Consider the following 27960-nt stretch of genomic DNA (forward strand, 5'->3'; position numbering starts at 1 on the left):
CTTTGCCAAACCTTTCACATCTGACAGACGTGGTGGTGAGTTTGGTAGAGATAAGGTTTCCAAGGCTTTCAGGGTCTCTGATGAGTAAAATTACACGGGCAGCTTGGAGGGCCAAAGAGCTGTAACCACAAAACAACATAGGTAACACATCTGAAAAGAAACCAGAAAAATGTGGAATGATGTAGGTGTCCTGCTCCAACAGGGCCAGCCCAGGTGAGGCTCCTCAGACCCAGCACTGTCACCCAGTGAGCATCTCCATACCACTCCCCCACCTCACCGATCTCCACAGAGTGCCTGGCCACCATCACGGTAAAAAATGTTCTCCTAATTAGATCTGGTTAGAAAATCACCTTCTAGGAGCTTGGAAAGTCATAGAATCATGGAATGGTTTTGGTTGGAAGGGACATTTGAAGGTCACCTTGTCCAACCCTCCTGCACTGAGCTGGGACAAAGGCTGCTACTGAGAAGAACATTCCAGCAGCCAAGCTGCCAGGTCTCATGGTGGTTTGTACAGGTCCCACTGATGTTTATATTTTTCCCCACTGCCTCAGTCCCTGAAATCCCAGCTCTCAGGGCCAAAATGATGATCCTGGTGCCTACCAGAGCCACCTTAGCACCACTCAGTGAGTGGGCTCCATCCACCGTGGTGTCCATCGGGCGCTCTTCCCAAAGGGCAGCCACTGTGCAGAGATGGGGGAGGACCAGTCCAGCCTCTTCAGGAAGATGTTGTAGCTGTCTCCATACTCAGTAACCCAGCGGCTCCTGCAGACAACGTGGAGAAGGGGGTAAGGAGAGGACCTGCACCCTGTGCTTCGTGCACCAGGACAAGGGGCCTGCCTCCCCTTCCAGAGCCTGTTACCACCCAGCCAGGAATCTGTGCAGGGCAAACAAAAACATTTCAGATGGGATGGAGCAGAGGGGGAACAGCCTGTCTCCATCAGGAACAGGGCAGATGCTGTACCACACATGGCTGCCATCGGGACCCATCTCCCACCTGGACCAGCCAGGCACAGCCTCCACCCCAGGTGTGACTCCAGATTAAAATCTGCAATGCAGAGCTGAAATGGATGTGTGTGAGGGGAAGGTGGGGGGCATGAGGCAGAGGGGAGGAATTGCCTTTCCATTGAGAAATGAGAGCTCAGGAGCAGTTTATGCCTGTTTGGTTCATAGTGTGGGGATGAGTCACGTTGCAAACAGCTCCTGCCCTGGTTGATTTTCGAAAGCCCTTTCCTAGGGGAAGCCTGGGCATGGAAATGATGAGACATGCCTCCTGCCCTAGCCCCATGGGGGTCTTCTTTCCACAGGGATGAGGCTGTCACAGAAGTTGTCTCCCCAGTCCTATCAACCCCACTGCAAAACTTTTCAATAAAAGGCTGATCAGGCTTTATCCTGATCCAGGGAGTGGATTTATCCCCGAGGGAATTTCTTTGGGCTCATTGCATAACATGGACAAGCAGAAATACGCTTGAGAAACACCTTCCAATTCCAAAACCTCCCAGAGTTACTCCTACTCTGTCCCCCACTGCCAGCAGCCACCTTCTCCTCCCTATCCCCCTTCTCCCTTACGTATTGAAGCAGCGATCTTCAGGGAAAATGGGAGCAGGCCTTAAGTCCCCTGTGTAAATTCCACTAAAGATTCCTCTCCGGCCCTTGTAGTCTTGCTGGTAGATAGTTTTCCAGTCAGGGTCAGAGTGGTCTAGTGAAGGAGAGTCCAAATAATTTAAAGAATTTTTTATATCTCTGTCTCCTACATTGCACAGACTGAGTGTTCCCACTTCCCCTGTGCTCCCTCTGCTGTTTGTGCTTCCAGCACTGCTGTTGGAGTTACCACGATGAAGGGATTAACCAAGGGGAAATGCAGGACTGGCTTCCCTGGTGTAGATAAGGTCATTTAGATGAGATTATTCAGCCCTTATTTTCTGGAAGGGAAGCCACACAAGGCAGACCTGGAAATGATATCTTGTGATCTTCCTGTCTGGAAGATACTGACTTTTCACCTGTATAAATTTTCCCATACTGTCTATTTCCTTTTCCATCATGCCACTCATCAGGGACTAAACCAAGGAAGAGATTCATGGCTCACTTAACCCCTAACTGGGGACCATCACATCTGCTGTGATATCATGTCATATCTTCCCCAAAAATCCCTGTGGGAGCTGGTTTGAAGAGGTTTCATCTCCCATTTGACTCTCCAGAGGTGTCTTATCTGTGTGTTAACAGCTTGGTGTGTGTCCTGATCAGGCAGATCTATCTGGGGATAAACACACAGGGAGAACACACAGAGGGGATAAACACACAGGGAGGACACACAGAGAAGAGCCACCCATTGTAGGCAGATTTTCAGGGTATTTTAAGAATGACACATTCCTACGATGAGTCAGTATAAAATACTCTACCATTCCTATAATGGTAGAGTATTTTTGTTGTTTTCACTGAGGCTGGGGTTACAGGTGTCTCACACGTGCATGGCCCTGTCAGGCTGTTAATACAACCCAGCAGCAGGTCTTGTCTTATGACATTATTTCCAGGGAGACCACATCTTGCAGGGCTGTGGCCCATGGGATGGGCTGGAAATTGGGGTGAAAGAAGCACCATTTACAACACTCCAACCTCTTCTAGAAGGTAACTGTTTTTCTCTGCCCTGCTTCTCCCCACCGATGGGCAAATGGTTACGCAGGCTCTGTGAACCCTTCCTGTGTCACTCACTTTCACTTCACCCTCCTCAGTCTCTTCTGGAATTATATTAAAAAACATAAAACCAGGCTGAAGGCCACCAGTCATTCTCACGGGGCAGCAGCCACAGCCTGCATCCACTGACCTCTGATTAAAACAGATGAGCTCTGGGCCTTGGCTTTGTTTTTATCAGCATCATTCAGCCCTTCCAGGTACAAATCCTGCGCCAGTTGCTGGTAGTTGACCAAGACGGATGGAGCTGGCACCAACTTTGCTGAGGCATGGGAGGAGAAGAAGGTGAATTAGCCAGGAATCACCATCGATTACTCACCCAAATCCTACCCTTTGGATAGGGTAAGTCTCAGCTGGCAAAAATCAGGGGAGACCCAGTCAAAGCAGAGCTTTGCTGAGGTGAATCAATTTTGGTTCATGACACAAGTAGGGGAAGGATTTATGTTGGTGCAAAGGACGTGGAAGGAGCCCTCTGTCTCCACATTGCCCTGGAGTGCCAACAGGAGACCTTCTGCAGCAGGTCTGTGTGTGAAAGGGAGAAAAATGTGCTGCTGGGACACACAGGGGCAGAGCAGGAGGGAAAAGCCCACAGGACTTTTGTCACTAGCATAAGGCAGCTTCAGATGGGCTTGGCAAGGTGATCTTTGAGGTGTGAGTGGAGTCCATATGGAGACACATCCATCTGAGCTGCTGGTGCAGACTCTCCTTCTATTGACTGGAGAGAGAAAACCCACCAGGGCTTACTGCACCTCATTGTCAGAGTGGCATTAAGCCACAGGAGATGGCTGTGTCTTTGCTCCTCTCTAATTATGAAAGGATCCAGACATCCCACACTGGGAGAGATCAGCTCAGGGAGCAGAGAGGACATCCCTGGCCATGTCTCCTGTTTGCCTCTGGAGCACTGCTGAGCCATGACCCTCTTCACTCTCAAGCAGGAGCTGAGAGAGAAATCCCCACTGCTTTAGGATGGTGGAGTGTGGCTGAGCGATATTTGGTGACCACTCCTTTTGTTTCCCTGATTTCCATGAGTGTTTTAATCCATGCAAGCAAGCTATTAAATGGTGTGGCCGAGGGCTGGCTACCAGCACCTCTGCTGACAGGTATCCTTAGCAGAAGGTATTTGAACCACCCAAACCCCTCACACCCAACCAGAGTCTTTTTCACTCCCTGTAATTCTGCAGCACGGGGCTGGCTGCATCTCCCTCTATCCCAACAGAGCTGTGAAGATAAAACCCTCAGAGACCCTTGCTGGAAGGGGCTCTTCATGCACTGAGACAACTCTAAACCTCCAGCTCCCTACACCCCTGCTTTGAGCTGCATATTGGTGGTGCCAGGGTGCTGCGCCCACGTGTGGACCCTCGCCAGGCTCAGCCCAGCGCCGAGGCATCCCCAGGATGCTGCCATCCGTGCGTGTCCAGCCAGCAGGAGCAGGGCTGGGGGCTGGCAGGGGCCCAGACAGACAGACAGACAGCCCCTGGGGCAGCTGGGCACAGCCAGCAGCCGCTCGGCAGCAGTGCCAGCACCAGGCTTACCCTCGGCTGCAGCCGGAGCAGCGGGAGCTGGAGGGGGCGGGTGACAACAGGATAGGTCATGCATGGGCTCGGCGAGAACCTCCAGCTTCCCTGCCCCCCATCTCGGTGACAGGTCAGAGGGGTGGCACCCCAGCAGGTAGCACTTGGGCAGGTCTCCAAAAGCAGGGTATGAAGGTTTCTGCAGGAAAAAAAGCCCCGTGTGAATGGAGAGGCAGCAATTGGGAAGGGCACTAAAGCATCGTCAAACGTGCTCACAGCAAAGGCCGGGCTTGGGGTCAGCATCCCTGGGGGTGCAGCGGCCACAGAGCAGCCCTGTGGCTCTCACTGGGGTCCAGAGCCATCACAGCTTCCTCTGTGTGCCCATTTGACAGCCTGGGACTCTGCTGGGCCCGGGGTGGGCAGTGGGAGAGGGAATGGCTCCAGGGCTCATGTCAAGGAAAGGCTAAAGAGGATCTGGTGTGGCTGCTGCCTTCAGCCTCTCCAGCTGCACGCTGCAGCTCCAGATGATTTTAGGGGCTCAGAAAGGGATTCTCCTGCTGTGGGCTCCTTCAGGCTGCTGGCCCAGCAAGGGCCATCCTCACAGGGTTTGTCTATTGCTGTTTTGGATCTCTGTGGGTTTCTGTGTGTCCCTCAGACTCCAGGGCAATCCCCTAATGTTTTTCCATTGCCAGGCTGACAGTAGGGCAGGTGGAGGCTGCAGAGCCACAGGAACTGCCTCTGTCTGGGGGCTTTCCCCACTGAGGACGGCCAGAGCTTCTCCTGAGGTGACTCCAGAGGGACAGGAACCTCCAGGAGACCCTGGTGGGGATGGCTCACCAGCCAGTGCTTCCTTCCTTAACCCAAGGAGTTCCTTTTCCTCCTGGGAGCAGGTTAGTGCCCAAAATTTCACAGATAAAAACATCACAGTTGGTTTACCCTCTTCAACAAGAACTAATCCTATCAGGGCCAAGAGGGAAACCTGAGCCTCCCGAGTACCTCATCATCACCACACTACCCAGTGGGACAGCTTTCTTTGGCAGGCCTTGGGAATTAACAAGGAGCCAAAGGGAACTGCAACCCAAGAGAATCAGGCACAGCTTCCTCCCTTCCTGCCTCCCAAGCTACACCAGCACCTCCAGAGGAACCGTGCAGCCTTCCAAAAATAAAATTTAAATGAAGTAAACAAAGGAAAAGGAGAAAAGAAAAAGAAACTGAGATGCACGGCTTGGAAAGTGCTCTCCAGCAGGCAGGGGTTAAACCTGCAGGGAGAGGAGAGGAGAGGAGAGGAGAGGAGAGGAGAGGAGAGGAGAGGAGAGGAGAGGAGAGGAGAGGAGAGGAGAGGAGAGGAGAGGAGAGGAGAGGAGAGGAGAGGAGAGGAGAGGAGAGGAGAGGAGAGGAGAGGAGAGGAGAGGAGAGGAGAGGAGAGGAGAGGAGAGGAGAGGAGAGGAGAGGAGAGGAGAGGAGAGGAGAGGAGAGGAGAGGAGAGGAGAGGAGAGGAGAGGAGAGGAGAGGAGAGGAGAGGAGAGGACTCCCGAGGCTGCTGCCCGGGCGGGGATGACAGTGGTGCCCCTCTGCCCCGGCGGGCACCCTCACACAATGATTTCTCTGTTGTTGCCCCCCACCACTTTTCCTCCCCAGCCTCAACTTTTTTTTCTTTCCCTCTCTCGTGAGTGTTCGAGCCTGAAGCGCCCCGGCAGCCGGGCGTGCCCCCCGCCACCTCTCCGCAGTGGCCCAGAGCAATCCGCAGCTGTCCCCACCGGGCTGCCACAAGCAATTAAACCAGGGCAGGCGGAGCGAGGCAAATCAGATTAAATAGCTCAGGGGGTCGCTCGCACTGCAAGGAGATTAGAAAAAAACAAGCCCTGCTAACTCATAGGAGTCTTCCCAAGCCCGTGTCAGGGCAAGGAGCCATCCCCGTCCCAAAAGCGATGGGGCTGATGCTGGCGCACCCACGGGGAGAAGCGGAGTCCAAGGCTCCGGCAGCGGTTCAGGCAGCACTCGTTAGTGCCCTGCCTTAATGAGCGTAATTAGCATCGCTCCCCACCGACAGCTTCACCAGAGGGTGCAAGGGGGATTTCCCGCAGCAGGGATGGGGCACAGGGTGATGGGCTGTGCCGGTGGGGAGCAGACAGCACCCACTGCCCGTGCCCCCCCGGCAGGGCTGGGAGCGGAGCTGGCAGTGCCAGGCAGGAGAAGAGCACGGTACCGGGACGTGTGCCTGCAGCGGGGAGTGGTAATCGTCGTGCCAGCAGTAATCCTTTCGGTACACGCTCTTGTACTTGTCCAGCGCGGGGGGCAGCTGCAAGGGAGAGAAGGCAAACGCCAGGAGCCGCTGAGCCTCGGGGGAAGCCTTCAAATGCAGTGACACAAACCCAAAAGGCTCTCTGATAGCTCAGGAGGGGATGAGCTGCTCCTCTGGGCCACCTGGGACCAGCCCAGGGCGATCCCTTGCTCAGCTCAGCCCCAAGCAGGGCGGCTGGGAAGGTCCTACACTCTTTCGGCAATGGTTTCTGGAGCTCTTCGTGTCCAAGGATTTCCCTTGCGATAAACTCGTTCCTCCTGCCTTCCTCAAACTTCCTCTGAGTGCCCAAATGGCCCCAGGCAGAGCACTGACACAGAGCTGCCGAAATACTTTGATCAGCTGCTGGGGTCCGGTGTCACTCAGGTTAAATCAGCACACGCTTCCATCTTCTATTTCAGTAACATTTGCTGTGTGCTTATCACATATTTACAGAGCTGGCTAATGCCAATGCTCATTCTGCAAAGCCATTGGAGAAACTGTGGGGAAAACTCTGCCAGGGGACATAAAGCCAGTGACACCTGCATGAACACCAGAAACCCTCACAGCACCTTAGGGAGGGCTTCATATCCTTGCCACCTTGAGCAAGGATATATTGTATGTTCTCAGTCCTTTTTTTCTTTATTGTATGTTCTCAGTCCTTTTTTTCTAACATTTCACTCTTTTCCCCCCTCTTGGCTTCCCAGACCAGTGTTTGCCCTTGGCCAGGATGCAGAATTCCATTGTCACCAGTTCCTATTATCTTCCCAGACCCAGCCAAACCCATTATTTAAACACCAGTGAGGATGAGAGTCCTGTGTGTACTTCACCTTCCATGGCTTTGCATCCCTCATCATCTCCATGGTGAACCAGGAACCTGGACCAGAAAAATCACTCAGTTAAAAACCAGCAGACCAGATCCTCTCCTCCATCCCACCTCAAGGGATGAGGGAGCTGGAGCTGGATACTGGCAGGAGGAAGGGGATTCAGATGGGGCTGAAATACTCAAATTGGCAGAGTCTGATTTCAAACAACTTCAGCAAAGTGGAATATACCCAAGCAGGATGGACAGAGATGAACACCTCAGGGGATGCAGCCTGTTGGAACCCAGAAGGGATGAGATGGAGGCATCCCAGCACCAGCACCCCCAAAGTCACCCAGAGGGTGAGCAGGTGTGACCCCTCCTGGGACACATCAGTGATGGGATCCAGCAGTGCCTGTGGGGTCACTGTGTTTCCAGGGCCAGGGGAAAACTCCATTGTGACGCCACTGAGCTTCAGAACCCTGGAGGCCTTGGTGGAGGGAGGGGAGCCTCAGGGGCTTGGTGTTGTTTCTTGGAGGCAAAGGCACCCAACAATCATGCTGGGGAGTGCCTACCCACTTTTTCAGCTGCAGCCAGCAATGCTGGGGACACATGGCCAGGAGAGGGACAAAGTCTGCCCTTTGTGAGCTCTTGAGGCACCATCCCCCACCCCAAATCCTGCTAAAGAGGTAAGCAAAAGGTGGGGAAATTGAGGAGAAAAGGACATACTTTGTGAGTGTGCTGAGCAGAAGGAAAGAGCATCATTACCTCCCTGCATGGAAGGATGGGGAACACTGCAAAATTAGGGCAGGCAGGAATCTCCACCAGGACTCAGGGGGTGGCTGAGGACACCTGAACTGTCCCCTTCAGATGCTGCCATTCTCTTCTTCTGATGGGGCAGCAGGGGATGCTCAAATGAAGCCCTCTGTCCCATGAATAAGAGATGAACACCACACCAGATACACAGAGCAGTCTTTAGTCTTTAAAAAACACCAAGCCTTGAGCAGGTTTGGATGCATTTCCTCAAAAGACTAACCTTGCCTAATTTGGGGTGTACACAAGGAGGACATCTCCCTCTGAGCTGATCCTTCCTGACTTCCTGGCTCACTTAGGACAATTCATGTGACCCATGCAGGTACATAGCTGGGGCTGAAATAAATCCAGAAACCTGGGTTTGGTGAGCTGAATCTCATCCAGGAGTCCAATTTCTGTTGCTGCACATGAGCCTAATGCAGCCATAGGTTCAGAAATGAGATTTTCTGCCACTACAGTGATGCAAATAGTAGTAAATGCTGGTGATGAGGCAGGAAGATGAGATCTCAGCTCCAGGAGGAGAACCAGTCACAGGTCTGTGTTCACAGGCACCGTCAGAATGAGCTGAATTCCACAAGTTGTTTCTCACTGCACACTGTTACCAGTGTGCAACTGGAGCCCAAGGATGCTCTTGCCAGGGCTGTGTGCTGCTGACAGCTCTGCACTGGTGTCAGAAAAGAGGAGAAGCCCTTTGTCCTCACTGCCTTTTATGCAAATTAATATTAGAATAAATAACGCAACAAGGAAAGAAACTATTTCCAGAAATGTGAAACTCTCATGTTCTCCTGTGCTTATATTAAAGGGATTACACTCCATTTCCTTCTTAATACAGCTAATGCTCTATGGGAAGCCCTCAGGCCAGGGATTAAAGCACTTATTCAATTAATTAGGAACAAACTTCTGCCTTAAAGTCAAACACACAAATATCAGTAAGCCCTTGAGAGTGTCTTCCTTCCAGGGCAGAGAAAATGGATCCGATTTCTGATGTAAATGAAACCAAGTCTGCAATCTAGAATTACCAGGAATAATAAAAAATAAGAAGAATCACTTTTAAAATATCATTATTCTGTAACACAGCAGAGTAAAGAAAGGATAGTCCCATCACCTTGAACTCAGCATTGGAACCCCCATAATGGGGAGTAAAATCAGGTCCTACAAGGATAATATAAATGAGATACAATTTTAGGATGTAACATTGGTAACCAGCTCCAAGCTGCAGGCACAGCAGTGTTTGGGAATATTTGAAGTTAGGGGTGAAATCTTGGCCCTGGCAAACACAAAAAAAGAAAGTGCTTATTCAGGAGGATCTGAATTTAACCTAAGGTGTCTGATTCATTACTGAGATAGGAGACAATTTCCAAAACCTGGCTCCAAATCCTAATCTTTCTTGATGATAGCTCGATCCTTCCGTCTTCTCGCAGGCAGAGTTCACATGAAATTAAAAGGCATTTTGCCAGAAGAGTTTATGCAGGAGCAGCCCACTATTGCTGTTCAGTTTCCCCTTTCTTCCTCCCAAATATCAAAAGATGGGGCTGATAGTTGCCAGCACAATCCCAATTAGAAGTGGATAGGAACAAAACTCGCAGTTCTCACTTTCCTCTGCCTCCAAGAGAATTTATTTGCCTCCTCTTTGCTAATGCACACATGGAGAAAGCTGTGCCCTGCATGGCTGCTCTCTGTGTAGCTGTCTGCACATCTCTGACACAGAAGATAATGCTGAAGACCAAACAAACACCTGCAGGAGGAAATTACTCTTAAATAACTGGTTTATTTTCACAATATTCCAGGGAGGTGATGGCTCAGATTCCCAGAGTCAGGAGCTTAAACCATTCCCCTGAATGGCAGTGCCCCTGTTTTCAGGGCAATGACAACTCCAAATATCCAGAAAGTTATTCAGAGGGTGCTGGGGCTTTTGGCCTCTCCACATTGTGCTAAATGCATTCACAAAAGCAAAGTACACATCAGCCACGGCCAGGAAGCCAAAGGCAGATATTTATGTGTTTGAGTAGCACCTTGGGAGAATTTGCCCGTGGGCCCAAATGTGATAGCTGAGCTCAGAGCCTTTAAAATCACATAGGAAGAGTTGGAGTCAAGGACTCCACCTATAATATAAAATAATGAGATTTGTGTACCTGACCTGTGCAGATCTTTCCTGGCATCCTGCTGGTCGTTCCCCCTGGGTTCAGAGGTACCTAGGTCCCCCTGGAAAGTCGATCTCAGTGAGACTGCAGTTGCATATAGGACATATGCAGAGATAATTTTCACCTCAGTTTGGCCCTAACTTGCCATTTTTGCTGCCTTTTTCCATCTGTGAAACACAAGAGTCCTCTCTAAGTCTGGACTGCCCTCATGCACGGTGCTGCTCTGGGCACTGGAAGGATTTGGGGGAACCATCTCAGCTATTAAAAATTCCATGCACAAAAACATGGCCAAGGAGGGCAAACCTCCCTGCCAACCCAGCCCTGACAAGTGCTCCTTGGGCCAGGAATAAGATTCATTGCCCCCACGGGGATGTTGAAAGAGGGAAGTGATGGGTAAGCAGGACCCCCAGCCCGTGGAAGAGGCAGGGTGTAATCTGGGAATCTCCATTCGGGTTATCACCACCAGGAGACAAAGTGCAAAGAGGGGACTCTTCCTCAAGGGACGAGTGTTGACAGCCCATTCTGTCAGCAGGAGGTCAGCCACCCATTTGGGTGTAAAAACGTGAACTTTTGTGGCAGTGCAGCAGTCCAGCATGGCACATTTCCCATGGGGTTATTTATTTCATCCTCTCTCCTGATTCTTGATAAATTGGTGGGGCATTTATGACTTCTTGTGAGCAGAAACAAGCAGAATCCTTCAGCCTAAATCTGAGGCCTCTGTTATTCTCTTACAGACACCTAAAGCACTTACAGGACTGAGCCCTCAAAGCCAAAGTCCTTGTTGCACAGACACTCCTCTGTGCAGAAGACAAGGGCAGCTGGTGAACTCAGTCCAGTGGTGTTCCAAATCCTTTGGGCAATTCTGCTGTAAGCTGCTAAAACAATCAATTGTTTGTCGCTGATAATCCCCCAAAAATCATCCATCAGCAGAGGATGGCTGAAATCTCATCAGTGCCTGTGTGATGTGTCCTGTGATATAAATGATGGCATATTTATGCACCTGTGTAAGGCAAATACATATAGGTATTGTCAGAGAGCCTAAATCTGCTCCCTAATGCCGTTGTTTAAACAGCCCTTTAACCACATCACTTTTCTCCTCGTTAGGTTAAGTTGCTGGAGGTGAAAAAGTCCTTCCAAAATGGTTTTCACTCACTCACTCAGTCCAAAGTAAACATGCCTCTGGGACCATTATGTGTATCAGGTATCCCAGGCTTTGTTAAGAGCTTGCCTGCTAGGTAAATTCTGCTTCTCTTTCTCCTTGGAAGAAGTAGGTTAAAACTAGAGACAGTCTCACACGAGTAAAGAAGAGCAGCGTTACTGAGAAATAGGAAAAAATTCAGAGCAGCTCACACAAGTCTGGAGAGTCTTTTGATCTAATATAACTGTGGTTGCAATATGACATTGGCTTGACTTATGCCTGTCACTTGTGATCACATTCATCACAGATCTCATGGTCTGCACTGAACATTTTCACCAGCAGCCAGCAGAGTTACGGAGCTGAGAGCCCAGAGTAACAAGCCTTTGCTAAAAAGAGGAAATGTGCATCTTTAGCACACCATGAAAAGCCTCCAGCTGTATGCCCACAGGCCTGGGGGAGTTCCTGGGCTTTCCTTCAGTGTCACCTTGCATTACAGCCACATCTGCTTCTTAAAGGCAAGCCTGGCAGGACAATGACCACTGGAATCTGCTCATCCAGACCCCATCCACACCTGACTGCAGTGAAGAGAAGCTTTCCCATTGACTGCTCCAAGGTTTAGGCTGGCTCTGCCACTGGGAGAGTCTCTCACTGCAGCCATTAGAGCCGTTCAGCTGATCTAAACCTGTCGGGGAGAATAAAGAAACCACCTGCTTCCAGTGACAGGAAAAGTAAAGTGAGATCAAACAGCAGCAGGAGGAGAGAATTTAAGCAATGCAAGAGGTGGCTGCATGTCATTTCAGAAGTCACCTTTTGGCTTTGATCTGTGCTTAGGAAGCGGGCACCTCCTGGATCAGATGGCCAGTGGAGAAGTGTGCCACCAGAGTCATCCCACCTTGAAGTCTCAAGTGTTTGCTTTCCCCAGGGATCCTCCTTCCACTTCCGTGGCTGTGTAAATCATCTGCCCTAAGATTTCCTTTAGAAAAGCTGAATAATACAGGTTAGGGAGCAGGGAGCAGGGAGCAGGACTTGTGTCCTCCCCTAATGCCAGGATCATTCCCTGTGATTAAGTTGAGCCCACTCTTTTAAAACTGTATTACACATGCACAGGTAGGTTCCCTAGGGATGAGGGACTTGTTATAAAAAGCTGCAATGCAAATAAAAAAGCCCTGTCCCTGAAAAGCTCACAGTCTAAACACATGAGGCACATCAAGACTGACTGGAAGGGTTTTAAAGACGGAGCACTTTGAGACAAAGCAAGTTACAGCTCACACAGAAAATCTGTGGCAAAACTGCAGATAAATCCCACTTTGCTGAATCCTCACTTCTGCTCTTAACAGCTCCTTGGAGCACTGCCTGGGTTTTGCTAACAAAGCATTTCTTTTAGCAGCACACTTTGGGGAAATAAAACGCTGTGCCATATTCATGTGGCAAGAACATGCAGCATCTTTCTGAAGGCCAAGATTCATATCAGGTGTGAATGCAGATATTCGCCAGCCCTGGGCATGCACCAAAATGAACCCTCTGCATTTAGTTTGTTGATGCCTTCAGTGAGTGTTAACAAGTGGAAAAATCACGGGGGAGAGAGAGCCTGGTCTCAGGTTACCCCATAAATTGGTTCAGGCTGCAGAGGGGATTACAGTCCCAGAGCCATCCTAAGCACGGGGATGTCATTACGGCAAAATCAAAGGTGACCGTGGGGCTTGGCAGGCAACTGTCAACAGCCAGGGAAAGAGCCGGCCTGGGAAGGAGCTCCACGTCAGGATGAAATTCAGTCACCTTTATTTTCATTTCAGGTGAGGGGTCAAGCAGAAAAGCTATCCCCAGCGGCCTTTATTTACAGTTTTCAAGGGAGCGGCTGATGAAGCATTTAGAGGAAGAAGGATGAACCTGCTCTCCCCTCACTCACAGAGACCAGCCTGATGACAGACAGGGGATGCTGTAATGGCCCAGGAGCTGGGAAGGAGCCTTTTATGAATGAAATGGCCGTGGTGTTAATGCTCACAAAACTCCCAGTGACTCAAACGGGGCCAGGACTTCAGCTGAAATATTTGCAGGGAGCCTGAGGAAATTATCTTCCCTCTCTGTAGCACAGGAGCTCACTCCCAGCATTGGTAACAACACACAGCCCCATAAGCAGATTTCAAAGCATTTTTTCAACTTTTTTTTTTTTACATTTCTTCTCTCCATCCTCCCTAGGCAACCCACCTGAATTTCTAGAAAACAATTATATTTTTTTTCCTTCTAGACATGTTGAAAATTTGCTATAAAAAGCTTGTGAGGTTTTTATATTTCTCTGGATCTCTTGCTGTTGAATGAATAGAAAAGCTGTAATTGGTTTTCTGTTGCCAAGTCCGAGTATTTACATCCATGTTTGAAAAAATACCAGGGACTGTTGAGTGTTCTGAGCTCACATCCACAGAGCCCAGCCAGCACTCCCAGTAACAGACTGGTCTCAAGGAAACCACCCACTGGAGAAGTTCATAGCCTCTGAGCCATGCCTGGGGATGGGAGAGCTCTGTAAATCCCAAAACATGCCTGGTCCCTGCTAATAACTGGGCAGCAGGGACTCCTGCAGGTCACTGCCTGGGCCCATGGCAGGGTCCTGCTCAGTGCAGAGGTGGAAATACAGCCCCTGAGTATGTCCTGGGCATCCAGTGTTCTCCTCTGCTGCTGTCAGGTACATGGAAGATGATTTGCAAGGGAATTTTAACTCCTCACAGCTTCCAGCTGACCAGCACAGGGAGGAGGGAGTGATGGCATCACACAAAAACCCCACAAGGCACAGCTCCAACTCCTCCATGAACTGTGGGCTGCAGCCAGGCCTCCTGCCGTTCCCAGAAATCCCACCCAGATAATGAAACAGGTAAAAAAGAGAGAAATTTCTCCTTTTCCACTCAGGCACTGGAAACCTTCCTTCACCCTCCCTCCTCTTTACAGACCTAAACCCAACCAGCAGCCAGTTTTGCAAGGGTTAACCAGCATGAAATGAATGTGGAGAGACAGTCCAGGACTGTAATCACTTATTATTTTCAGGTAATGTGCTTTATCTCCGACTAATCTCCTCATCTGGAGAAACACTCAGTGCAGACAAGAGTCACTGGGGTTATCTCTGATGATGGGGCTCCACGGGCTGCTGGCTGCCAGGGACCCAGGAGAGGCCAAGGAGAGGACTTCAATTATGGCCTGAACTATGCTCTGGTAGCTGAAAGGCCATTGTTTAATCTACTAGAAATCATCTATTTTAGCAGATAAAGGGATTACTTGGGTTTTCTTTTCCCCAAGAACAGCATGTTATTCCAACTACTAATGGAACATTTGGTATTTAATTAAAGAAAAAGCACGGGGAGAAGCAACACAGGCATCAACATCACTTCTGGGGAAATTCAAATTGATTGTCACCCTTTGATGCTGCTCAATCACCTCTATCTCACTCACCCTTCCTACAACCCAGATTAAATCATCTGGTTCTCTCCATCCTGAACATTTTTTTTTTTTCCTAAGGGATCCCATCCAAAACTTTGGGACCATGGGATGTGAATTCACCGCTCTGCAGGAATCTCCTGACTTGTAAAGAGCCAGATTATGCTCTCCCTGTCAAGAGGAGAGTGTGGAAATTTGATTTTGCCTCTTCCACATGCTTGGTGTTGGTTGCTGTCTGTCAGGGCTCTGCGTGCCTGGCCCATTAGAGTGACCTGGTGACACAGGTCCCACATTTGGAAACCCAAAGTGGCTTCACCCTCATGGAAGAACAGGAACTGCTGCATGAAAAAATCTTCTCTTTGTGCCTTTTCCCTCCCAGTTCCCTTGGCTTTGCCATCTCCATCTTCAGAGACGTTTGCCCTTTATTTTTTGTCACACAGTCTAATGATCACAAAGGGCAGTTACAAGTTATTCTCAAGTGCTCCTCTGTGCTCAGCAAGTACAGGTTCCCTTTTTTTTATGGCCTCCACCCCTTCCATCCACAGATTGTGCACCCAAAGGGTCTGTGGAGGAATATTTAGAGGCAGATGCAAATGCAGGGCATAAAGGTCCACAACTCTGATGAGAAAATTGTAAACTAACAACAAAAAATCCAAATGAAAAGCAATAAACTCATTTCTGTTAACATCTGAATCTTAATCCTCTTCCCTTTACCAGAATAAGGAGCAGGCTATGTTCAAAGAGATTATCCATCCATGCAGCACTCAGAGCTTCCTCACAGAGATGACTTTTTGCACACCCTCCTGCTGACTGTCCCAGTCCTGGCACACTCCCCTAATCGGTGACACTTCACTGCAAACACCAGCTGCCTTTTTTTGCTTCACCTTCCCAACCATTCATTCCTTTGCACACAAAGCAAGGACAGGGACCAACTGAGCAGCCTGAATTTTTGCTTCCATAATTTTTCTGTATCTTTTCATGGCTGTTTCAGTTGATCTACGCCCTCATGTGCCAGCTACATCCTTCCTCAGATCTCTGGGAGGGATCTGCTGCTGACCTGCGTGGTGAAATGTCTCAGACAAACGGGGCTGTCCATCTTGTCCACCCGGCTGCTGCCTGTCCCTGGAGTTCCATCCTCTCTCCCTTTGCTCCTGGTCGTTTCCTGGCTCATGGCAAGGTTTGATCTGCATCATTCATCACGGGACACAGCAGCCTGGCTCTGCACATCTGATGAGCAGGCACCACCACTGGAGATGGGATCATCTTCAGGTTTTTGATCTTCTGCCTTTGCCCAAAGTCTTTGGTGGCTGTAACTCCGTCCTTCCCTTTCTACAGGCAGCTCCAGAAGTTACTGTGAATTATCAAGCCATCCTGTCTGCTACCAGTTGTTGTGTTGAACCAGTTGTTCAGCTTGTTCTTGACCAGCACTGCTGACCTCACCTCTTCATAATGTTCTTCAGCAGCTCCTTACACATATCATGTAGCCCTAGGACACTCCACACACCTATTGCAACACACAGGGTCAGATGACTCTTTGAAATTGTGCAACTGAAGAGATGAAGTGCTTCTTGATATCTCTGAACTTGCCAGGGATCAGCCTCTTGCACTGGTTATGCTGTACTGTCCCTCTTGCTTTGTGGAAATTAATCTACCTTCTGACTCCTCCAGCAAGGAGCACAGAGAGGAATTTGCCTGGGAATGAGAAAGCACACATTTGGAAGGTCCTTTGTGGGAACTCACCTACTAGGAACCCTTTTCCTTGTTTAAGGGATCTTTTCTTTCCTGATAACATGCAGGTGCCTGGTTGGGCCAGTGACCACACCACAGCCACATCAATCCATTCTCAGCCCCTCAGAAGTCTTCAGTCTCCTGACCTTTAATAGAATTACAGAGTGGTTTGGGTTGGAAGAAACCCTAGAGATCATCCAGTTTCAACACCTCTAGCATGGGCAAGGACATTTTCTACCAGACCTGATTGTTCTCAGTTCCATCCAACCTGGACTTGAACACTTCCAGAGATGAGGCAGGATCTCCAATCAACCTCTGCCCAAGCCTCACCACCCTCACAAAGGATTTCTTCCTAATATCCAATCCAAACCTGCCTTCTGTCAGTCTAAAGCCGTTCCCTCTTGTCCTGTCATGACATGTCCCTGTGGAAAGTCCCTCTCCAGCTTTCTTGTAGGATCCTTCAGCTACTAAAGGCTGCAATAAGGATACCTCAGGGTCTTCTCCAGGCCACACAATTCCAGTTCTCTCATCTTCTTTGCACCTTTGCTAGCAAGATTTTCTTGTCAGCCTGCTTCTGAATCATTATAATCTCCCAAACACTGAGAATCTCCAAATCTCTTGATGGTTCATCTTTAAAATCTCTGGTAATATTCCCCCAATCTCTTCAGCCTGTCCTTCACAGAAAACAGGGAATCTCTTCAACATTAATGCAGAAGACACCAGGGGAAAACCCAGATCTTCATCTTATTTTCCTTGCTAATTTTGGTCTTCCTAAATGCCAATCAGAGCTTTCCAGCTCTTAGACTGTTTTGTTTTTGCACTTGCACTTCTTTTTGCTCATGTAGAGCCTGTAGAGCCCCATGAGAGCCTGCAGGCCCTTGCCACATGTGTCCTGGTCAGTATTGCCTCTGCCAGTTTTTGACATGTGCCAGTCAGTCACAAACGTGAGTCACTGGCACATGAGTGGTTCACTCCCAAGGTCAGGCTTGGGCACGCCTCGACTGGCAGCAAAATCACCTGAAATTCTTCAAAGAAGCCAGGGAGGTTCTTCCTCAGCATAGGTTGTAGGAGTCCACAGAGCTGTGAGCATCAGGGAACCTGCTCCACAGCCCTGAACAGAAAGGCTGACTTCTGTGAGGTGACAAATCTTGAGTTTACCAGGTTTGGGTTTTTTTAAGTGTGATTCCTGCTGATGCGTCTCTTGTGTTTTGCATCACTGCCTTAAAAAAAAAAGGCTTTTTCATGTGGTGTCACTCCCTTGTCTGTCCACCTGATTTTCAAAGGCACACAGGATTATGCTGGAACACCTTTGGCTCATTAGCAGTGAGATTTTACCCAAACTGATTTCAGAGTCCTTTTTCTGCTGGCCAAAGCTTCCATTAGCAGCAATCCTTTTGCTGGACCACTTCCCCTCATCAGACACTGATCAAGCTGGAGACACCAGACAGCCAAGAAGAGTGAACAAACTTCAAAATATTTTTTTACAATAGCCTTTATAGTGTCACTGTGGTCAGCTGTCTGTGTGTGACCAGCTGAATTGAGCCCCTTCTCTCTGTCCTGCCTCAGTTCTGGTTCCTGAATCCTGCTCTGCCTTTGTCCTTTATCCTCAAGCTCCAGCTCTTGCACAGATATTTACAGACTACAACAACCCATAATATTCCCCTCCTGTAAGTAATTAAAGAGAGTTCCTTGAGAAGCTTCAAGGCATAGCTGCACATTGTGTGGTGGTGTCTGCTCACAAACATGGACCCAATTTTAGTTTAAATCCTGTAGGGTATTTCTATTGTATTTAGATGGGTAATAAACAACTTCATCCTTGTTATTTTATCTTGCTACCCATAATTTTATAGGTGACATCACAATTTCATACAGCATCAATATGGAGTTATTATAATTTCTTATTTGTGTGCCTCATTCAGCTCAAAAGCACAAGAAACAACTGATTGTTCTCAGGAACCACAATAACCTTAAAAAAATATTAATTTTTGATACAGTCTCCATCATCTCTTCAATATCAGCTTTTTTTCCTAAATGTGTCCTTTTGCTTTTCCATATCAAAAGACACCCTGCCCATTTGCCCCCACATTCCCAGGCAGAGATAGTTTTGTGTCAGTGAACTGTTCTCTTCCTTATTTAACACTCCATAACCTCAATTTTAGACTCTTACACATTTGGTAGACAATGATCCTTTATTTTCCCCTTTAATTGATGACAGAAACAGAATAATGAACCTATTTCCACCAAATTTCCCTGAGAAGAGACTCAAGGATTCATTTTTCACTGTGAAATTCTGAGATCTTGGTGTAACCAATTGGATCCACTTAATTTGCACCATGGTGATTTTATACCAATTTGTAAAATCCACCTCCAAGATGGAACAAATCAAACACTTTCAGAAATCAGTTACATCACGGGTTACTCCCTCTTGCTTGAGAACAACAGCAAATTAATTTGACAAGGTCTATTTTTCATCTACACACACTCATTGGCATCAGTTTCATTGCCTTCCTTTAAGAAGGAAATTAAGCATTAATTAAGAGATGCACCTATACAGTTCTTGGCTTTAACAATGAAGGGCTGAAAGTCTGAGCATCACTAAATCATTTGCCCAAAGCTTTTAAATAATGAGCCAATATCAGCTTTCTTAGTGCTCTAAAACCCTCCCAGTGTCCCAAAATGAAAAGCCAGCATTAATGGCCCACACAATATGTTCCTGGTTCAGAGAGTTCTAAAACCCTTGGCTGTGAATTACCAGGAGTGGCTGATCATAAAATATTTCATTTATGTGGTTGCTATTTAATATAATCCCTAGTAATTAATGGAGCCCAAAATGCTCTTTCACCAGAACCTGAAACTAACACTCTATCTGATTTTTTTCTGCCCCGGACAAACATGGAAAAGAAATACTAATTTAATACTCCTCCATTTCCTTGTGGTGGTGGTGATGGCAGCCACTGCCTTTATCTACTAATAGTTTTGATTATTTTTACCTTAGCCGACCATAAATTTATGTTTTTCTGTTTCTATTGCTCATTCCAGAGTGGAGGTGGCTTATTCAGATGAATTAGGACCAAAAGATTTTGGCCTTTACCTTACCCTATAGGTGTGATCACTATGGAATAACCAGCCCAGAGCACCAAGCTCTGTTTCAAATATCCCATTACACACAAAAAACATTCTAAAAGCACAGAGATGCTTTATTCCAGCCCAGGCCAATTTCTTGCTTTAGGCAGGAGGGAAGAATCCCCTTGCTTAACATTCTTCCCAAAAAAGATACAACCCAATAGTATCAAGCCAGGCACATATCATTGCCAAGTGAACTTTTTTACTGTTGCAAAAATAAAATGAAGAAGGATTAAATTCATGTGGTCAGAGTGAGGATTTTAGAATACTTTTTACGAATCTTAAAATCTGCATTCCTCCAGGAGGGGCTGGAGGAATACAGGGTGCTGAGAACTTCTGCAAACATGTTTCCAAACCCCTGGAGCGTGTTCTTAATCCAGCCACTAACAGGTGACTTCCTTCTGTCTCCCACCAGGTTCCTTTTCCCCAAAAAAAACACAAAAGTCAGGCTTCTTTGCCAGTTTTGCTAAAATCACTTCTGATGCACAGAGTTACTGAAGCCTGGCCACATCCCTCCATCCCTCAAAACTCTGAAATTCCCACTTGCAACTGTCTCACTCCCAAGGTGTCTATTTAATCCCACTTTTATTAGGAGCACAGCTCCGGGTAGTTTACAGGGGTTACAAACAATGAAGCTTTTATCCAAACTTTGGCTAATCAGTCACTAACAAGCTCTCACTCAGGAAGGGGCTGGGCAGGCCCAGGCTAAAGCTAACCTGAGGGGATAAGAAAAAGGGGAGAAAAAAAAGGGATTGGGAAGAGGGTGTTCTTCTCCAGCCGGATTAGTGCCCCAGTCAGCCACAGAAACACTTGTGCCAGCACAGCAGCCATAAAAAAACAGTGAGAAGTGGACATAGAGCAGACACTGCTCCTTTCAGCCAGGGTGTTTGCTCCCAGCAGCCTAAAGAGCTGCAGCAACTATAGCTTGTGATGAACCATGATTTATTCCTTGCTTTGTGGCCAGGTCCAGGGGCTCCACTACACTCAGCAGCATAGAATTGCACTGAGAAAATATCAGTATAAATAATCCAAAATGTTAACCCTCAGTTTGCAGCCTGCAGAGTTTAGCAGAGACCATGAACTCAAAACCAAACCAAGCCTGTTGTTGGATGGCTGAACATCGTGGGGTGAGGACACCTCCCCAGGAAACATCACAGGGCCTGAAAAATCAAAAAAAAAAGGCTTGAAAACCTCTGATCTTATCATCAGGTAAGCTGGCAAAATTAGATACCCAGAACTTCAGTCCAGGAGATGACCAGATACAGAGAGGGAGGGATATGCATCATTCTCCTTGGGTAAGGGATAAAAATTACTTTAACCTGTGTACACGTACACAGAACACCCTTCCCAAATTCACAGCAGTGAAACATCTACTGCACACCATCAGATATTCTCTGCTAGCCATTTGCAGGACTAATCAGGGGTTGAGGGAAAATAAGAGATGTTCTTGTAGTAATAAGGAGGAATAGGGAGGAATATGCTTGGCTTTAAGGAGGAGAGGGACACTAGATCTTAAATTTAATTTGAGCTGCTCTTAGACAATTCCTTATTGTTCTTGAGGGTAGAGACACTGGAGTACTTTGAAAGACAAGATAATTTTTCCATCTTGCCTCTGAGGAGGAGGAAGTCATTCCCAATTTCACTGATCACTCTGGAGAAAGATATAAAAGAATTTTTACTGAGCAGGTTTTATGTGGACTGTGGAGTTACCACCTTGCCAGCTGTGGGGAAACAGCAGGACAGATTGTAAATGCAGCCCAACCAAAAAAAACCTGCAGAAATGTAAAGCCATTGAGGGGATCCTGGTTTCTCTATCCTCCTGGAAAAGCCAACAGAAGCCAATATTGTGTTCTGTCCCCCAAAACACACCCTGTGCCTAGAGCTCAGCATCCTTGGGAAATGGGGAGAGGCCTGGAGGGTGCAGGTCTCTGTTCCACTGCTGAGCACTCGGGTCTGAAGCATTTTCAGCTCTCTGTGTTCAGCTGCACACACACCTGAGGTCCACACCAGGGAAGTGGAGCCTGTACCTGCATGTTGAGAGGAGCAGGGCTTCAGAGGCACAGCAGTGTCTCCCTGCAGGGGTAGAGTGCTTGCTGTGAGCATGGCAAGGACAGGCACAGCACCTAAGCCAACAGTGGGGACAGCACCAGGCAGGGGTGGGGAGGATCTTGCACTCCTGCAGCACTTGGGAAGCCTTGAAACCCTTTCCAAGGTTTGGCTGGAGAGGTTTGCACTTCATCCCAGCTGGCTGGGGATACAGCTCAGCCCAGCTTGAGGTGCCACAGGCTCCTCTACCCAGCACACCCCACTGCCCACTTACAGAGCCAACAAAGCTGCTGAAACCCAGCCCCAAATGTGCTCCCAGTGATGGACAGTAGCCTCAGATTCTTACCTTGAAACTGATTCCAGGTTTGTGTTTCGTCATCTCTTGCCAGCTCCCCGGTGTGGTTCTGCAAGGCAAAGGTCTCCCCGAGCTCTCTGGAAAAAAGCAGCATTTAGAAAGCAGAGAGGCAGAGTGCTGGATCTCTTCATGCTCTCCTCGTGCCTTGGCAGAAGGGAGCAGCAACAGGTCTGTACTGAGAGCTGATGATGTTTCGAGGCAACACTGCATGCTACTTGCAGGATAAATGCATTAAGAAAATTAAATGTTTTTACAGCCGTCACACCATCAAAGCTTTATTCTCTCCACTCTTTAAATTAAGTGTTGGTTTGCATATCCATGCCATCCCAGCTGTGTAATAACCTCTCTAAAGCTATTTTTGTTTCACATTCCTTACTATTTGGTAAAGCAAGTTGAAGTTTTCTGAGGACACGCGTTTTTATTAGAGCTAATTCAGCATTATTTTCTAACCCGTTTCCTTTGTTGGGGGCAGAGAAATCAGCTAAGGGAAGTTCCAAGGCAGCACCCCATGCCTGTGAGGGAAACTGCCTCGCCATAGCCGGGCTGCTCCTCTAGATGGCTCTGCCTTTGCCCAAAAACATCAAATCCCCGGAGCAAAAACCTCAATTCCGAGCGGTACGGCGACACCACTGACTGCTCCTCTGCCTGCTGCAACCATCGCAGGGATTTCGGCCAAACGGGTGAACACAGATTTGTTGTAATTTTAGAGAATAGTATTTTCGGCTCAGCCCTTCAGACTCAGAGGGAAACTGTTTTTTAAAAGCCTACCTGTTTCTTGTCCTTTCAGTGCCCTTTCTAGCTGTGATTTCCCCGTAAACTGCTTGGTTTGGATGCTGTTGTCCCGTCAGGCTTCAAACCGGCATTTTCCAGCTCGACCCTGCTCTAAAAAAGATGAGGAGCTGTTATAAACCTTAAAGAGAAGGAAGCTGAGAAGAGAAAAAGCACCTTGTGAAAAGTAATGTAAACTTTTCTCCTGCTGTTCCGGGTATCCAAATACACACGGGAAGCTTTCCCCAAGGGATGCAAAATAAAATCAGCAACAGCAACAGGGCCGGCAACAAAATAACAACAAAAAAAGAAAAAAACACGCACGCACACACACAAAAACCCAAGGAAACAAAAAAAAAGCCAACAACCCCCCCAAACATATCTCTTTATGATTAAAGGAGAAAACCTCAAATCCTAATTCTTTAACCCAGTCACTTTTAAGTTATTCTCTGTCAAAAAAAAAAAAAAAAAGAAAAAGAAAAAGTTTTTTCGTTTGTTTTAAAACGAAATTCCAAGTTGAAAATCTTTCGGCTATTATATCCCTGCTGAAATCACACAGGGGAGGAAAATTTAGGAATGGAGTCAGCTCGGGAAAGCCTCACTGGTTTACGCTGCTCTTATAACTGTTTTATGGAAGATATAAAATGTAAAGACTTTTCCCAAACGCTCCTCTCTGCCCCAAATCTTGTCAGACCAAGCCACCCGGTGCTTGCGGAGAGTGCTTTGTGTATACACTAGGAAGGGAAAATTTTGGCATTTTTACCAGCAGAAAACTGAATAACAGCTCCATTTAAGAACGGGGGATGAAATGTACATCTCGTGTATCTGCTATTTAGACAAAGTCTCTAAATCCCCCCGCAGCATTGACAGTATTTTTGTTGTTACACGTGTGTTTTGCCCCATACCAGAAGATTTGCCGGAGCTGGCCCCTGTGTAGATTCCAGGGTCGTTCTGAACACCGAGAGCTTTTTCTCTGCGAATTGATGCGCTTTCAGTCAGGCTGCCCCGGAGCACTAAGGCGAAAATAACTTACTCACTAAATCTCGCCCCGCGCCCATTCCGCCCGCTGCACGAGTGAAAACTCCGATGGTGTTTGTTTGTTTAATTTCGGGCAATTCCTTATCCAAAGCAATTCCTTATCCAAAGCTAATGAACTGCCATCTCAGCCCCGGCTGTTGGGAGACGGGCGAGACAAAACTACACTTGAAGAACAGAGTTTAAGGGAATTCCTCCCTTGGCGTTCCCGTCGGGGAGCCGCAGGGATGCTCATCCCCCTCCGACCTCCGCGGCGGGGCCGAAGGGATCGGGCCCCATCGCATCCCCGAGCATCCCGACAGCTCCGGGGAGGGCGCGGCCGCTGCGGGGGCGCCCGGGCAGCGCCGGGAGAGACCCCCAGATCTGAGAAGGGGGGCACGGGCACAGCACGGGGGGTGGGTCCCGCTCGGGGATGCTGCCCCCGCGCTGCCGGGAGCCAAATCCCTGGCGCCTCCCGCAGCTCCCCCGCCGGTCCCTCCCCCAGGGCCGCTCTCGGGGCCCGGCCTTGCCCCCCTCCGCCTCCCCGGCCGCCGCCGAGCCGCGCTACTGGCTGCTCCGTGCCGCCGCCGCCCGCCCAGCCCCGGCCCCGGCCGCGGGCGGGGAGCCCGGGCGCAGGCAGCGCCTATAAGGGCGCCGCTCCGCAGCCCCCCGGGAGTTTTTGGTCCAGGGCCACCGGGGCCGCGGGGCGGGGGGTGTCGCCGGGAGAGGACGGCAGCGGGGGGGAGCGCCGGCCGCCCTGCATGGCCAGGGATTATGAGCGCCGGTGAGTTGCAGCAGGCGCAGCCCAGAGCCTCGGCGCCGGCGGCCGCCCCCGCGCCCCCGCAGCCCCGCAGCGCCCAGGAAGCCCCCGACATGGCCGTGTACTGCAGCGAGAACTTCAGCGTCTACCCCCAGCCCAGCCTTCACCCGCCCGGCGCCGCCGCCGCCGCCGCCGCGGCCGCCGCCGCCGCTGCCGCCGCCGCCGCCTCCTCGGGGCAGCGGGCGGGCGGGTACGCGCTGGGGGACTACGGAGCTCCGGCCAACGCCGGCTACCTGTGGGGCATGAACAGCCCCGCGCCCTACCTGCAGGGCCCGCCCGGCGCCGCCGCCGCCGCCGCCGCTCCCTTCCTGCCGCCCGCCTCGTACGGCTGCTCCCGGGGCGGGCAGCTGGTGGGCTCGCCCCCGGCGCCCGGCTCGCCGTCGGCGGGCGGCGCGGAGCTGAGCTGGCTGAGCCTGGCCAGCCAGGAGGAGCTGCTGAAGCTGGTGCGGCCGCCCTACTCGTACTCGGCGCTGATCGCCATGGCCATCCAGAGCGCGCCCGAGAGGAAGCTCACCCTCAGCCACATCTACCAGTACGTGGCCGAGAACTTCCCCTTCTACAAACGCAGCAAGGCCGGGTGGCAGAACAGCATCCGCCACAACCTCAGCCTCAACGACTGCTTCCGCAAGGTGCCCCGCGACGAGGACGACCCCGGTGAGGCGCCGCGCCGGGCGGGAGGGATGGCTGGGCGGGGGAGCGGGGGCTGCGGGCACCGGCACCGCCGGGAGAGAGGGGCGGCAGCGTCCCCGTGGCTGGCGGATCCCCTGTCCCCTTCCAGTCGGGCGCTGCCCTGACACCGCGCTCCCCGTCCCCTCGGGGCCAGCGCTATGATGAGACCGCGTTTCTGCATCCCTTATTGTCGGATGCTGTGATGAGATCGCTCTCCCCGTCCCCTCGGGGCCAGAGCAGAGAGGAGACCGCGCTGCCCCGTCCCCTGACCCGGTGTGACCGGGTGTGACCATCCCCTTTGGCCCCGGCCCGGCGCTGCCCTGCGGGAGGTGCAGGCGGGGGCCGGCCCCAGCCCTCTCCCCTTCTCCCCCTCTGCCCCGGGAGCGCCGGTTGTGCAAGGCCCGGCTCCTTCGGCCCGTGATTCACGGTCCCCTCCCTGGCCGCTCTGTCCGGGCCGGCCCGGGGCCCCGCCGGTGCCCGCAGTGGGCGGAGGCGCGCCCGGACAGCGCCGGTCCGGCCCGGCGGGCCCGGGACGTGCCGGGCTGGAGCCTCTCGGGACGTGCTGGGGTCACTGCGCCCGTCCCGGCCGTGGGCAGGAGGCGAGTGGGGACAGCTGGTACCACCTCAGCACTTTGCGCCAAGGCTTGTGCGAGAGGCAGCTTGTCTGCAGCCCCCGCAGCTCGGTGCTGCTGGCCTGCCGTCCCCTCGGTGCGCCGGAGTGTGCCAGCCCGCCTCTCCATCAGCTTTTCTATGAGCCATGGCCCGGGCACTGCCCTGTCACCCACTGCTGAGATGGCTGTAAGTGCCCCAGCTCCTGTGAGGCAGCCAGAGCAAGGGGAGCCCCTCTTCACGTTCTCTTTGGCCAAGCCTGAGGTAGAGGTGCAGATCTGTTTGTGCTTTGGGATGTGGAGGTTCTCCTCTTCTATGGCCTTATGTTCACTTGGGCATCGCAGGAAAGGAGGTGGAAATGTCCTGGAGACAGGTGTTGGATCCATGCACTGGACAACAGAGGGAGGAGGAACAGGTGCAGGAGAGATGTGCCTGTGCCAGCTGGACAAGGCATGGATGCTGCTATCTGTCAGCAGCAGGGCTCGCTGTCACAGAAGCTGACTTTCTTTCTTGTGTCTCCTGTTTTCCACCAGGGAAGGGAAACTACTGGACCTTAGACCCCAACTGTGAGAAGATGTTTGACAACGGGAACTTCCGTCGCAAACGCAAGCGGCGCTCCGAGCCCAGCGCCCCCGCCGCCGCTGCCACGGCCTCCTCTCTGGGGGGCCTGAAGGCTGAGGAAGAGCGACCCCTCCCAGCCACGGGCAAACCCTGTGGAAACAGCCCACCCCCAGAGCTGGACCCCTCGCCCTCTGCCAGGGACCACCCCAAGAGCTCCTCTCCCTCCAGTATCATTTCATCCACCCCCAGCTGCCTCAGCACCTTCTTCAGCGGCATGAGCTCCCTGAGCGGCGGAGGCAGCCGGCTGACGGGGGGTCTCAGCAGTGACCTGCACCACAGGAACTTCTCTGCTGGACAGCTGAGCAGTGGCACTTTCACCCCTTCCAGCAGCTCTTCTCAGGAGGTGCCTTCCCCAGAGCAGCTGCAGCGGGTGGCGGGACCTTCCCCCGCCTACTACAGCTCCTTCCACCCCAGCAGCGGCAGCCAGGGAGCCCAGTACAACCACTACTACAACTTCACAGTCAACAGCCTCATCTACACACGGGATGGGACAGAGGTGTAGGGTGCTGGGGCAGCCAGGCAGCGCTGCAAAGGGATCGGGAGTTGGACCGTGCGCTTTTGCAAACAGCATTTCAACGTGGGCGCTTCCCAGGAGCTCCTCCAGGAAGACTGATCTTCTCACCTTTCGAAATAAGAACACCCCTCGAGCACCAGCAAAAGGCAGATGCAAAGTTTTTTCCCATCCAGGAAAATGTTAGGTGGTGTAGATGGCTTGCCATCTTAAATTCTGCAGGCATGAACTGAATTAATGTTTTCAGAGGTTTTTAACCCTGAATGTAGAACAAGTTTAAAAACCATAGCCATAAAGTGCTATTGGCAAGAGCCAAGGGTAGACATCCAGAGAGTCTTAGAAGAGAACAGGAGAAAATAAATGAAGAGATTTCTTATGAAGTGCCTTGTACAATGTATTAAAAAACTCTTCTGCCAGCAGTTGCCTCTGTAAGCCCTTGCTTGTGCCCTGCTCCTGCAATATGCAATTCACAGGGAAATACCCTGTATGAACACCCACCCAAAACCTCCTCAAACCCACAGAGGGTCTTCCTGTGTCTGGCATATTGTACAGCAGGGCCATGTCTTGTAAAACAGTCTTCTTTCCCTGAGCTTAGTACCAAAGATAACTCTAGCCACGCAGCTTTAGCACAAGAATAAACACTGGGGTATTTTTATACATATTTGTACGTAATGTAACTCTTCTGTACATACATTTCTATGTGGTTTTATATTTGTAAATTATGCTCTGGAGCTGTACTTATTTATAATGTGTTTTAAACTTTGTTAAAGTTTATTTGACTTTGTTTCCCTCCCTCTTTGTTGTTTTATTTGTTTTGAATATTTTGTTGGTTTTGTTATTGTTTTTAGTGTATTACTGAAACTTTTCAGGCTGAACAGCTGTTGGGAATAAAATATTAACAATTGTTA

The 27960-nt window shown here is 50.2% G+C and overlaps 2 protein-coding genes across 4 annotated transcripts; one reads left to right on the forward strand and one right to left on the reverse strand.

Moving 5' to 3' along the window:
* LOC134552636 (uncharacterized) lies at window positions 1-25045 on the reverse strand. Of its 3 annotated transcripts, XM_063401397.1 has the most exons (10): window positions 24906-25045; window positions 22809-22922; window positions 22032-22117; window positions 7305-7351; window positions 6403-6495; window positions 4218-4395; window positions 2819-2947; window positions 1567-1696; window positions 601-762; window positions 1-119 (listed from the first exon to the last, which is right to left on the reverse strand). In XM_063401397.1, exons 4-9 carry the CDS (start codon window positions 7335-7337, stop codon window positions 621-623), a joined length of 705 nt encoding a protein of 234 aa, XP_063257467.1. In that variant the 5' UTR covers window positions 7338-7351; window positions 22032-22117; window positions 22809-22922; window positions 24906-25045; the 3' UTR covers window positions 1-119; window positions 601-620. The 3 variants fall into 3 exon arrangements, 2 of the variants coding, with proteins under 2 accessions (XP_063257467.1, XP_063257466.1); XM_063401396.1 differs by lacking the exons at window positions 22032-22117; window positions 22809-22922; window positions 24906-25045 and adding an exon at window positions 8045-8300; XR_010080906.1 differs by lacking the exons at window positions 1-119; window positions 601-762; window positions 1567-1696; ... (2 more) ...; window positions 6403-6495; window positions 7305-7351 and adding exons at window positions 18722-20799; window positions 23714-23821 and having other exon boundaries at window positions 24906-24981.
* FOXI3 (forkhead box I3) lies at window positions 23851-27960 on the forward strand. The gene is made up of 2 exons (XM_063401395.1): window positions 23851-25296; window positions 26454-27960. Exons 1-2 carry the CDS (start codon window positions 24597-24599, stop codon window positions 27041-27043), a joined length of 1290 nt encoding a protein of 429 aa, XP_063257465.1. The 5' UTR covers window positions 23851-24596; the 3' UTR covers window positions 27044-27960.

This window comes from Prinia subflava, chromosome 7, assembly GCF_021018805.1.
Source record: "Prinia subflava isolate CZ2003 ecotype Zambia chromosome 7, Cam_Psub_1.2, whole genome shotgun sequence".
Taxonomy (NCBI): domain Eukaryota; kingdom Metazoa; phylum Chordata; class Aves; order Passeriformes; family Cisticolidae; genus Prinia; species Prinia subflava.